Here is a 14,135-nt window from a genome sequence, read left to right on the forward strand (position 1 = left end):
CGCGCAAATAACTGTGACGTACTACTACGCAATAGAAAATCAAATCTCGTGGTTTCACGTCGTTTTCCGTTGCCCACATCTTGAGATGTAGACAGAAACATATCCCTCCGCCAGAAATAAAACAGGCGTTGGCTACGGCTGCTATTTATAGCTGCCGCGGACTTGGCAATGTAAAAAAGTAGTTTTGATATTACGAGGTATATATATTTTACACACATGAACCTGAATTTTTTCAAAGTACTTGATTTTTTAATATGAATAAAAATATTATTTTGGTGAGCATACATTCTGAAATAAATGTTAAAATCGTCTTCTTCCCACACAGCGATGCCGCGTATTACGAATATTTATCGCCTGAGTGAGCTGTCTTACTAATCGGCGCTACATGATATTTCTCGTTACCACGCTGTCATTTACGCGCCGCGGCAATGTGTAACTGCGACTATAGCTGACTATCTTTTCAGAAAGAATTTGAAGATTATTCGCTTTTAAATTTCGCCAAAATTCCCCCGAAAAGCAGAAGGAGCTACCAAGTGCGGGAATTACCTGTCCAGGTGAGTTTGAATGATGTATAACATGGCTATAATTGCCATTGAAAATTTTGGAAAATGTGGCGACTGCATGTTCATTGAAAGCATGACCGCAGACATACTCATTTTTGTACGGTCTCGAGAATGTCGCACGATATTTAATACTTGTATGTAACCGAAACTTCAAATTCAGTGTATCAACGGGCTTGTTTGGCATTTTTTCGACAAAGACTCATTTAAATGGATATATTCATTGGAATGTCGTTTGTTGTATGGCTTTCCGTTTCATACTCGTATGGCTTCTTGAAATGTTTGGCATTATCAGTGGACCAGCAGAGGGGTCCTGTTGCCACGTTTGAATTGTGAATTATAAATTTGGAGTATTACATTGCACGATTACCATAATCCAGCTTTATCATCCATAATTCGCCTTAGCTTTCAAGACAAGCTGTTACCGCTGTCGAGTCTGTCATGACGCCATTTTTTCGAACGGGCATGTGCAGGCTTCTTTCGCATGGGGTTGGCGCTTATCCAAGCATGTTTCAGCCACTGTGAAGGCCCATTTACATCATCAGTATTTTCTGAACGAGGGGACTCTGTTTGTCAAGATGTTGAGACTATTTCACAACCGAGAGAAATACCGTGAAAGAGTCTAGCTTACAGCCAAAACCAAAACGTGCTCGCCCGGCGGGGGCGTGGACACAAATTAAATACATTATTACATACATAGCTTCTCTGATAACCACTGTAATAGTACTACATCGAAGACTTGGGAGTTGTATCTACTCTGTTATCGTTACGGTAAACACAAGCATGCAGTATGTAACTTGCATTTAGAATAATTATGTAAGGAGATGGCTATCTTTCTTTCCAATCTAGAAGAAAAAGTATTATGGAACTGTAACATTCTAAAACTTGTAGATTTACGGTATTTTGGATTTGTTGCATAATACGTTTGCGTGGACTTGGGAGAAGGAATTTCAAACCATTCTCCATGAGATTACAAACAAGTGCAACTGATGAAATCATACAAGACTTTATTAATATTTTGCAAAAATTACTTGCCATGGTCTCACAAATGTCTGGTTGCTACAGGGTTTCCCATAAGTAGTAGTCAGACATGTACTTCCTGGATATAACTTCCCTCTGAATCAGAATTTCAAGTTCGTGGCAGAGGCCTAAAAGAGGCAATGGAATGTGACGTAGGAGGGGGCACCTTACCTAAAAATGTCTGGATTCTTGAAGCAGGGAATAAAGATCACATTATCAAGAAGGCAGAATTTCATATGCTGTTTTTTCCAGTGCTATGCATCGAAAAACTCACTTTAACCCTAATCCTGCCAGACAGTAATACTTTCTACTCTGTCAAGTCGGTAAAATGTGGTATTGAGCCAAATTTAGGGGTACTTTAGCTACTTGATTCCATGTTACGACAGGTTTGGTTTGTTAAATCAATCAACAGGATCTACTAAGTATTCAGGGGGCCTACAGATATTCAAGTTCTGTTCGATTCATCATAATGGATCTGGTATACCTCACTGTTTTTAACCTACTTTACCTGGAGATGACATATGAACTTGGCAGGGTTAAGACCGCAGTTTGGTATCGGTATAACATGGGAAAATTAAAAATGTGGAATATTTGGGCATATTGACAAAGTTCAAAGAACTCTATAGCATGCGGTTTTCAAGAAATTTACATTTTCTTTCCAGGGTGGGCACTGCAGTAAACTATACATCAAGCATCCTGAAGGGCTGTGCCTCTACCGTGAGCAGCTAGACTGCAACTTTGAAGCACCTTGGGATCCTAGCTGATATTTGCTGAAAACCCAACTCTTTGAGTTTGCTGTGTAAGTAGTTTCATTACATTGACATAGTTTATCAATAATAGTTTCCCATCATTTGCATGTTTGCAATTTATTACTTATAACTGCAACAGTGTAACTAAAAGTTTTAATTGATTCAGATGTATGATCTTCGCAAAGTGTGCAAAGTTAAATCTTCTTGCTCTAGGAAATGTCTGTATCCGCTACCCCTCTCCAAATAACCTATTTCATGAACACTGGTATGGTTCGCTGCTTTTAAATCAATTAAAGCTGTCCCTAGAATATTTCTAATGAACATACTGGTTTGTTTTCCAGCTTACTGCGTATTTCTTAGATTCCTGGACAGGGTCCCCACTTATTTTTGTTTCCATCTAAAATACTCAAAATGAAGAATATGATTGGACAAAATATTGGTGTTGATGTTACCAGTGATTGCACTTCAGTTCGGGATATTGTGGCTAACAAGGTGGCCATCCATACAATGGAGGTAAGACAAACAGCAAGAATTGTCTTATGCAAGGTATCTAATGAGGACAACATAAAGTTTGTGTTTAGGGTCATTTGACACTACTGAAATTAAAAGGGCCAGTAGCTGTAACCTTTTACTTTTTCCACTATTTTTGTTTCATACGTCAATTGCAAGTCATTATTTTCCCTAAAGCATGTTCAACAGTTACTATTTAGTTTGCCAACACAGTGCCTATATGCACACTGTCATTGATTATACATTGAAGTCTGGTCCTGACAAGAATTCAACAGTGATAGTGCAATCTACGTGTGTGCAAATTCGGTTGGCAAGCTGAATACTGTGCATCTCAACATGCTTTGGGAGTAGAACAAGAAACTGTAGTTAAAAACAAAGATAAAGAAAAAAAAAAAATTACCGATACTGACCCTCTAGTTTCGAAAACACTAAATTTCATGTGAAAGAACATAAAAACTTTAAGTTCAGAAACAAAATTGTTTTTACAATGTTATATGTGTGTATGCATACATTTGAGTTTGTTGTATTTGTAAAATGAGAGAAGCCCCCAATTTGTACCTGCTATAGGCTATTTTTTTTGGAAACTTGTTAATTGTGAAAATGATATATGACAAACTGATATAATGCCTTAGGCATGAAGAGGGAAGCTGTTGAGTTCAACGTATGATTCACACTATAAAACAATTTTCTACTTCCCAATTTAGCCATAATAAATTTCCAAAGTGCAATATTTATTCAACACAGCTTGTGATATGCAAATGATGTTCTTGTTTCCATATTGGAAAGGGGCCAGGTGCTGCACCAGACTCAATTTCCGTGTCATTTCCCAAGTTCCACTTTGGCATATCACTATATTTGTTTATTTGAGGACATTAACGCAGCAACTGTTAAAAATAACAAGATTGAGCACAATACTTCTTTAACTGAATAAGAGGTGTGTGAAGGGCCTATGAATACCAAAGATGAATATACGAATAGGTGGTGTGTTATTGTTGATCCAAAATGTACCACCTTTGGTAGAGGTTGTCATTTTATGGCCTATACTCACAAGTGAGAAAAGAATCAGTAAACTCGTGTTTGTAAGACTTCCACTTCTGATAAACAAGAGTTTGTCAGTCAGTATGAATAAATCATCGTGAAATATGTCCATGTTTACAGGAAACTGATGATGCCTTCTTTGTATTGGACCTTGGGGATATCGTACGAAAGTATGAAAAGTGGAGGGTATTGCTGCCTCGAGTGGAACCTTTCTATGGTAACTTTTCCTTTTAATTTGCAATATTACCATTGTGTGTTAACAATTTATGGATTTCTAACCACTCTTGGTAGTCTACAGATTATCATTTGAAAAAAGGAAGTAAAAAGATGTGCGGATTGTGCAAGCTTTTTGTCTTTAAAGAGGATAGTTAACAATTCACTCTAAACTCAGAATCAAGATTAAACAGTATAATTATGACTGCCCATGAATTTGACACTTGAAATCATAAAGCCATGAAATTTATCATATTTTGGGGCATTAGGTTTGTTTCTTAGATACCTCTTCTAGATCAACTGATTGCAAGTCAGTACTCTCAGATTGTATCAGACAATAGACAACAAACTGATACATTTCATGGAAGATCAAATAGGCTTCCTGTGAACTGATGAGGATTGGTTCATCATTTCTTTGACTGCCATGTGTTTTATGAAAATTGGGAAAATCTGGCCTTAAAATTTTCCATGTTTTTGAGCAGGAGGCTAATTTAATGCTACATTGTAATTTTCACTTATATACAGGTTCACCTTAAAAAGTGATTTCAGTGTTCTACATGAGTTATTTGTCTTTCTTCTAAATAGCTGTGAAATGCAATGAGACTCCTGCAGTTCTTCAAGTTCTCGCTGGTTTGGGAACTGGTTTTGACTGCGCGAGCAAGGTGAGTTGATCTTTGATATGTTCTTCTGCAGAGGGTTGTCTTAATCTGCCTTTAAATATAGTTTCCAAAAAAATGGAGGAAAAGGGATGAAATTTGAAAGAAAAAACATTCTAAGCAGCTGTGTGTATGGACATTGTCAAAACTTTGAGTATGCACATTCACTTGTCATTTCTTCTCTGTCTCCTTATTTTAGGTGAATGAATTTAATATCAAGCAGACTTTTTTTTCAGAATAAGACCAACTGCGGGTTTTAATCTGTTGTTATTGATCTAGTAGTTTTCTCTGTTCACATTGTTTCATAAAACGTCCATTGCAAATAGTTTGTTTGCATTGTTTAACCCTTTGAGTGCTATAATTATTCCCTCAAAAATTCTAGTGCAAGATTTTTCCATTTTTTTGTAACTAAAGATGATAACTTTGGAGCAAATGGATAACTTTTCATAGCCTACAGTTTTTGATCAAAATAGTGGGGAAAATATGAAAAAAATAGTCTGTATTATATTTTTTATGGTGACAGAAATTGACTTTAAAAAAAATAAATTTGTGTTTAGCTAGTGACAGTAATCCTCAGATAGCTGAAGTAAATTGTTTAACTTAATGTTAAGTCTTAACAGAGAAATATTTCAAAATCTGAACTTGCGTAGTATATTCCGTGCAGTGTACTTTTCCTTCTAGATGTACAGTGAAACCTGTACTTACGGACACCTCTCTATTAAGGACAGGTTTATCAAACGGAAAGTTACACTTTGAATAGAATTTCACTTGTCTATTACGGACACCTCTATATTAAGGACACTTTTTCCATTCCTGAAGGTGTCCTTAATAGACAGGTTTCACTGTACTCTAAATTGGTTCATTTCCATCAGACAAGCCTTCCAGGCACTGCCTATGAAACCTGTGCATTATTCTTGTTTTTCATTAACATTTTGGTTGTCACATCAATACAAAGAAACGGGTTTGAAATTATCACTTTTTTGGCTTCACAGAAGGAAATCCAGACAATGACTGACATGGGAGTAGAACCAAGCCGCATCGTGTATGCTAATCCGTGCAAGCCAAACTCTCATTTGAAGTTTGCTGCTGAGAGAGATGTCAGTCTCATGACATTTGACAATGAAATGGAACTCCAAAAAGTGAAACGTCTCTACCCTGATGCTAAGTAAGCATATATATCTATTACCTCAACAGTGATTACATGTTGGATTTGCCCAAAAAAGGTGTGCTTGTCAATTATTAGCCCTTTCCCACATCTTAAAGCTATATTACGTAACACAACAATAGCCAGAAGAGCATCAAGAATTGACAAATTGAAGTTACCTCCAAAATAAATAATTTGCTGATAAAAAACTGATAAATACTGTTTGTACTCCTTGAGTCAGATCTCTCTACATTTCCCAATTAGAAGGTACTTAGACCGATGACAGGCCGTTTTTATCGGCAATGTATTATTAGAACTTTGACATTTCAAGCATTGTGTGGCATATGGTGTTTCTGCTATTTCAATTTCCCTTAATCAACTGGACATATTCACTTGATGTCAGCTTTCCATAAATGTGACAGCAGTTAAAGCCATTCAGGAAGAGCTATGTGTTACTTTTCAATGGTACCTTGTGGTGTACATATGAACAGCGGAAATTAACTCCAGATAGTTTCCTCGCATGAAAGAGAAAAATGTCGTGATGACGTGATGATCTGACACTGGAATGTGATTGATTTCAGGTTGGTGTTACGCATCCTTACTGATGATTCCACTGCACAATGTCAGCTTGGCTTGAAGTATGGATGCCACCCTCATCATACACCCCATCTCCTCAAAGTTGCAAAGGAACTTGGGCTCAATGTTGTGGGCGTCAGGTAATTTTTCCTAGTTTCCTTTCCTTATTGATAGTAATTGTTAGGCTGCGTCATCCTTTGGCGATGTTCACTGCAGTTGATTGTAATGTTAAGTTCAGTGAAGTACAATACCCCTTACAAAGTCCGTCTGTTTTCCCATTGTACATATCTCATATCATGTTGCAAAAGGAGCCTCTCACAATGTCACCTTTTCCCTTTTCATCCAAACCAACAGCAGCTATTGCCAAGTATTTGTGTTGTACTCATTAATACTATTACTACCGGGCTCCATAGACAAACCATAGAAATAAATACCACTTGGGAGAAAGAGGATTAAAAATGCAACAGTTAAGGATTTAGAGTCAAAAAATTTCTGGACATACAAAGTTCAAATAGACAAACTTTTTTCTTAGATTGGCTATGATGACAACTTGCCCTCATTGATGAACCAATGAAACGAACTTCACCAGATCCTCATATGTTCTGAGCCAAATCTTTACACACAATCTGACAGCATGGTACTGGATTTGCACCAGATATGTAACATGTGTTACAGTAGATATGTACCAGCTCTGACTGATTGAAATCTGCGTTTTTCAGCTTCCATGTTGGGAGTGGTTGCAGAGAGGCTACAGCATTCTCTGAAGCCATCCAGTCTTCTAGAATGGTCTTTGACTATGGTCAACAGCTTGGTTTCAACTTTGAACTCTTGGACATTGGCGGTGGTTACCCTGGCCAAGTATCTGCTGCAATCACATTTGAAGAGGTGAAAAAATTTATAAAAATCTTGTTTTCAATGTTGTGTAAACACTTAACGCGGCTGCAAGGCTTTGCATTACAGGCAAGAAAACTGGCTCGGAATATTTTACAAATTTTGCATCCTTTGAAACATCGTTGATGTAATTATAATATATTATGATTAACTGTGTACCGTCTTGTTCAACTTGACACCTTGTTCGTATGATTAAATATGTCCATACAAATTAAGTCAACTTGTAAGTGTTAGATGTTTTTTTAGAGATAGTAAGTTTGTTTACCCAGGAACCTGAAAAGTAAGATTGACAAGAAATGACAAGATCCAGCCATTCTTGAAACCTATAAGATGGTAATTCCTTCTTCTCTTTCATCACTAGATGGCAGTGTGCATCAACCAGGCTCTGGAGGAGTACTTCCCCAAAAGCTGCGGTGTTCGTATTATTGCTGAACCAGGACGTTACTTTGTAGCTTCTGCCTTCACACTCACCGTAAATGTTATTGCAAAACGTGCCGTTGCTCGCGACATCAAAACTTTCTGCGTTCCTGGAGCAGAAGGTAAGGGTCTCCTGACCCGAGGTCATTGACTTATTTATCCCCTCTGTGGTTGTTTACTGTATCTGGAAGAAATGTTGACACCTTGCCAAATATGTGTGTGTTAGGAATGCTGAACATGTAGTGCCCAATTCAAGGTATATGAGTATGCTCCACATGCATGTGTTCATTATGACTGCGCCAGATATAGTCATACTTAGACAATACTCGTTTCATTCTCTTTACGTTGATGAATGCTAATCTGTTGGACTTAGAATTATATATGATGAAGAATAAGTACTGATGACAAGCTAACTTGTAGATCGGTGAAGTACTATGACGCTGTACACTTTCCAAGCCACTTGAACAACATTTCAAGAAAATCCCATAGAAAGTTGTCCTATGGTTTTAATTTTGTAGACAATTCCTAGCAACCAACCCTCAAAGTGTGCTTCAAAATTAGACTTTAGTTGTACGTTGATTGTATTGAAGCAATAGATGCGTGGTGTACTGTAATTAAATGCATTTAATACATGATTTCATTTATATTCTGTACAGATTTAGTGTCCAACACAGTTGCACCAAGTCAGAGTGATGAGCCAGCTTTCATGTATTACTGCAACGATGGTGTATACGGTTCCTTCAACTGCCTCCTGTTTGACCATGCCACTGTCATACCCTCACTTATCAAGGTTTGTTGGCAATTCTCATACAGTAGATTTTCCAAAGAAAGTTGCATTGCACCATGAAAACCTGTTATGATAACAGAATCCTACAAGGCTTTCAGTTGATCTCATTGTCTCTCAGCATAGTACAGCATACCGACAGATAATACTACAAAGAATGTTCTCCTTGCTTGTCAGCTGTCAGTTTATATTTGTGTATATTGTTGCACTACAAATTGATTTACTTTTCAAAATGATTTTTGTGAATTTTCATGATGGTATACCACCTAATTCGCAAAATTAGATATATAGAATGGTAGCTTTATTAGTCCCCACGGACACCGTCCGGGGGGACTTATAGGTTTGGTCATGTCCGTGCGTGCGTGCGTGTGTGCGTCCGTCTGTGCGTCCGTCCGTCCGTCCGTCCGTTCACGCAGATATCTCAGAGATGCCTGGAGCGATTTCATTCAAATTTGGTACAAGGATTACTTCATATGTCATACAGATGCACGTCAATTTGTTTTTTGATACGATCCAATATGGCTGCCAGGCGGCCATTTTATTATGATTTTTTCATGTACAGAGCCATAACTCAGACATGTTTCAACTGATTTATTCAAAGCTGGTACAAGGACATTGACCAATGTCATAGATATGCACATCAATTTGTTTTGTGATACGATCCAATATGGCCGCCAGGCGGCCATTTTGTTACGATTTTTTCATGTACATAGCTATATATAATTCAGGCATATCTCAACCGATTTTATTCAAACTTTGTACAAGGACATTGACCTATGTCATACATATTCACGTCGATTTATTTTGTGATACGATTCAATATGGCCGCCAGGCAGCCATTTTATTACGATTTTTTCATGTACAGAGCCATTACTCAGGCATGTTTCAACTGATTTTATTCTAAGTTGGTACGTCAATTTTTAGCTCCCATAGCCATAGCCATATGTATATATGGCAATGGAAGCTATTCTTATAGGCTAGGAAAATGTTTGTATGTATGTATGTCTGTATGTCTGTATGTCTGTCCGTCAACATCAAAAACTCCAAAACCGCTGCACATTTCATCTTGATATTTGGTGTGTACATGGATGATTGGCTGTAGATGAGATTTTGTTCAAATGAAGTTGTCATTGCCAAAAATATGCAAATTAGTGCCAAAAAAGGCGTTTTTGGTAAAAAATCTCCGTCTTCATAACCACTGGTCAGACAGCTTTGATATTTGGTATACAGGTCCCTAGGGATAACCCAACTTGGATTTGTTCAAATTGTGATGAAATATGCAAATCTGTATTTTTAAGGAATTTTTTTGTCATTTTTGGTCAAAAATTTATTTCATCAAAACCGCTTGTCTGACAGCTTTGATATTTGGTATACAGGTCCCTAGGGATAGCCCAACTTGGATTTGTTCAAATTGTGATGAAATAAGCAAATCTGTATTTTTAAGGAATTTTTTGTCATTTTTGGTCAAAAATTTATTTCATCAAAACCGCTCGTCTGACAGCTTTGATATTTGGTATACAGGTCCCTAGGGATAGCCCAACTTGGATTTGTTCAAATTGTAATGAAATAAGCCAATTTGTATTTTTAAGGAATTTTTTTGTCATTTTTGGTCAAAAATTTATTTCATCAAAACCGCTCGTCTGACAGCTTTGATATTTGGTATACAGGTCCCTAGGGATAGCCCAACTTGGATTTGTTCAAATTATGATGAAATAAGCAAATCTGTATTTTTAAGGAATTTTTTGTCATTTTTGGTCAAAAATTTATTTCATCAAAACCGCTCGTCTGACAGCTTTGATATTTGGTATACAGGTTCCTACAGATAAACTAAATATGATATACAGAATATATGATGAAATCTGCAATTTTGTATTTTTGGTGCAATTTTTGCCATTTTTGGTCAAAAAATGTGTTTCTCAAAAACTACTTGTCTGATGCCTTTGATATTTGGTATACAGGTTCCTGGGGGTTCTCTTAGTGTGATATAGTGAAATTTGATGAAATCTTCAATTTTGTATTTTTGGGTCAGTTTTTGCCGTTTTGGTCAAAATATTTGTTTCTCAAAAGTTACTCATGTGATAGCTTTGATATTTGGTATACATTTTTATACATAATTATGATGAAATCATCAATTTTGTATTTTTGCAGCTAATTTTGCCATTTTAGGTCAGGCCATCCTGAAATGAGCTATCAAAGATCTCAACCTTCTTCATCAATACATATGTCACAAAACGTTGCTCTCTTCATAACACAGCAGAGCTCTGTCGACCATTGGTCGTTTGTTAGCTCCCATAGCCATATGTATATATGTTTACAAGTTTACATTTTATTGAAAATCTCAATAGCCACTGAGCAGATTAGATGAAAAATTAGCATGTAAGTACTTTGGGCTGACCTGAAATGATTGTGCACATCTTGGGTCAGTATCTTGGACTTGCTATTTTTCATGAATTTTTTTGTAATTTTCTCCCATTTTGGTCAAAAAATCTTCTTCTCTGAAACCACAAGTCTGATTGATTGAAACTTGGTATGGAAGTGCATAGGAGTGACCTTTCTCAAATCGGGCAAATCGTGGTGAAATTTGCATATTTGCATTTTTTGGCTATTTTTTTCATTTTTGATCAAAAATTTTTTTTAACTCTGAAACCACACGTCCGATTGAGTTGAAACTTAGTGTAGAGGTTTTACGGGTGACGTCAGTAAGATATTGATCGAATTCTGGTGAAATTTGTATAATTTTATTTATTGGGGGAATTGTTTCTATTTGTGATAAAAAAAATCTTTTAGCTTGATTTTAGCTTGTTTTGATAACTATATGGGAGCGACCAGTGACATTGTCACTATTTTTCATGTGATATGATCCAATATGGCTGCCGTGCGGCCATTTTGTTACGATTTTTTCATGTACAGAGCCATAACTCAGGCATATCTCAACGGATTTTATTCAAACTTGGTACAAGGACATTGACCTCTGTCATACATATGCACATCGATTTGCTTTGTGATACGATCCAATATGGCCGACATGTGGCCATTTTATTACGATTTTTTCATGTCCTGAACTACAACTCAGACATGTATCAAGCGAATTTATTCAAAAGTATTTTTATCACAGACCTAAAGAAGAGGACTCTATCCTCTCTGAGGACATGTAATCAAAGTACCCATTAACAAGTGGGGACTGTGTCATCAACGATGACTTGTTATCTCTATTTTCCACAAGCTAAGCATTCATCACCCCCTTATACCATGCTGCTCTTAAAATCATCATATTTTCCATTTTCTGAGTACAGAAAGTTGATCCAGGGGTACCCAGGTACTCCTCCAGTGTGTGGGGTCCTTCATGTGATGGCTTAGATCGTATCATGGAACACTGCATGTTGCCAGAACTTGACGTAGGCGATTGGATTGTATTTGAAGGTAGGTTGTAGCACAACTCCTTGGTTTTGTGAATTGCATAGCAGGTAAAATTGCTGACATGCGTGGGTTTTTTGCAGTTACTGCACTGCAGTAAAGTTGTCAGGTTGAAAGTGACATCACTGTCATAATACAGCAGCTTTAGGCATTATAATTTTAAGAGAATTAACAATAAATATCAAAGATCTTACAAATGTAAATCATTGGAATAAAATTTCTTGTGAAAGCACCTGAATGTGTGACAATATTCATGAAGCTGAGATGTGAGAGACAATACTTTTTTCTGTTGCAGACATGGGGGCCTACACCTTGTGTGCTGCATCTACTTTCAATGGTTTTCCGAAACCCAAGTGTTACGTCATTGCAACGGAGTCAATCTGGTAAGTCCTGCAAAACAGCTGTCTGTAACAGCTGTTTCATAAAATGTGTACATAACCCTTATCCTGTTGAGCCATGTGTTCCAGCATGGTTCATTTGTCACTAACAACTTAACAACACAACATATTCCAGCATAACTTGTAACAAACATCAAACAACTGATCTCCACAAGAATGTGGGCCCTTCACTAAAAATGTCCATAAAGACTCTAAGAGTCTTTTCTCATTTGTACAGAATGGAAACTTGTTTAGTTATAATAGTAATTGTCTAGGGTCCTTACATGTGTTGAGGAATTTTGAATCACTTGACTTTAAAGATTGAATATGATACGTCAATTTTACATTTTCCACTGAGAAAGTATACAAAGCCATTCCAAGGGGGTTGGGGTGTATTTTTCTTATTTTCCCAGTTTCTTCATTATGTAAAATAATCCTTAAAATTGCCCATTTCATTAAAAAATACAACAGTCTGCCTGATAGTACAGCAAGTTTTACCCTGTTGTTTAACCTGTCCTTGTCCAGCTGATCTGGTCAGTGTTCACCCTTCAAAAATCAGAGTATCGGATTAACCTGTACAGTAGTGCATTCCAGTTTACATGATTGATATGATGGACAACCAACTGAAACCTGTGTAGTAAAATCGGCTGTAACCACCAAAACATGTATTTGGTGTATTTTATTTATTGTTACAACTGTTGAACCCTTGCCTTATGTTGTTATATTATTTATTAAAGGAAACTGCTGAAGCCACTCCTACCAAAGAATGAAAAATTCCAAAGAAGCAACAGCATTAGCTCTGAGACTACTACCTGTCAAATGTTGAAGAGTGGAACGGATATGGTTATCCCAGAAAGGGAACTCCATGGAGCATGCAACCTCCCCACCCTGGCTATGACGCCAATTCCAATTGGACCAGAATTCTGACAAACATTTAGCAAACTGAAATCCAATTCCAAAACTTGTTTATCCTCCCAGCTGACATGCCTATCTGATATTATCAAGTTATACATCTTTCAGATCTTCTAATCTTATCATTTATATGTGCAAGTCCATGGTCAATCTGTATTATAATATTGAAATGCTTTCGACTTCTAAGAAACCGGCCTCCACCCATAACCTGATTGGGTTTTTGTATCTGCTGAAATTTGTAATTAAGTTTACATCAACATTGCAACATGTTTGAAATTTTCCCTCCTTGTAAAGAGTACATTTTGATTTCCATTGAAACTGTCATTACATGTTGAGATGTCATAATATTTCTAAATCGACTGTAACCTACAATGTACCAGATATTACCAGTAAAATGATCTTTGTCACCATGAAAGACATGATGCCAATGATTAGTTGTGGAACATTATTACTGAAAATAACATTCATGACAAGCGTATCAGCTACATAGTGCTTACTTATTCCAAAGATTAAAGTTGTATTTTACATATATTATTTTACAAATATTTTCACCAAATTAAGATATTTATTATCAATTATTTGGAAATTTCTCTGATACAAGTAGTTAAAAGACTTTATTGTTGATAAATGGTAAAACTTTAAAATGTTATGGATCCCTTAAAGAAGGCATCAGTCTGCTTGTCAATGTTGCTTTGCTATGATGAGATGCAAATTTCATTGTAGCAAACTACTGCATTCAATATACAATTTGAATCATGAATTACAAATACAAAACTTACCCAGTTTGTAATGTTATATATAGTGCATGTCAAATTCTCTTGATACTTTGTTTTGGTCACCAGGTAATTGAATAAATCATTTTTGCATCATCAAA

General features: G+C 36.5%; 1 protein-coding gene across 1 annotated transcript; it reads left to right on the forward strand.

The window, feature by feature from the left end:
* Window positions 1–376: 376 nt before the first annotated feature.
* LOC139133965 (ornithine decarboxylase-like) lies at window positions 377–14,135 on the forward strand. The gene is made up of 13 exons (XM_070700789.1): window positions 377–554; window positions 2,243–2,379; window positions 2,671–2,842; window positions 3,998–4,094; window positions 4,676–4,752; window positions 5,739–5,911; window positions 6,472–6,606; window positions 7,186–7,351; window positions 7,719–7,896; window positions 8,431–8,564; window positions 11,852–11,978; window positions 12,268–12,355; window positions 13,087–14,135. Exons 3-13 carry the CDS (start codon window positions 2,741–2,743, stop codon window positions 13,274–13,276), a joined length of 1,467 nt encoding a protein of 488 aa, XP_070556890.1. The 5' UTR covers window positions 377–554; window positions 2,243–2,379; window positions 2,671–2,740; the 3' UTR covers window positions 13,277–14,135.

Source organism: Ptychodera flava, chromosome 5, assembly GCF_041260155.1.
Source record: "Ptychodera flava strain L36383 chromosome 5, AS_Pfla_20210202, whole genome shotgun sequence".
NCBI lineage: Eukaryota > Metazoa > Hemichordata > Enteropneusta > Ptychoderidae > Ptychodera > Ptychodera flava.

Bases quoted from the DNA above. Each gene is read 5' to 3' on its own strand.
- LOC139133965 (XM_070700789.1), top strand. From the start codon at position 2,741: ATGAAGAATATGATTGGACAAAATATTGGTGTTGATGTTACCAGTGAT. The intron at 2,843-3,997 runs GTAAGACAAACA...CCATGTTTACAG, and splicing joins TGGCCATCCATACAATGGAG to GAAACTGATGATGCCTTCTT. The intron at 7,352-7,718 runs GTGAAAAAATTT...TTTCATCACTAG, and splicing joins CTGCAATCACATTTGAAGAG to ATGGCAGTGTGCATCAACCA.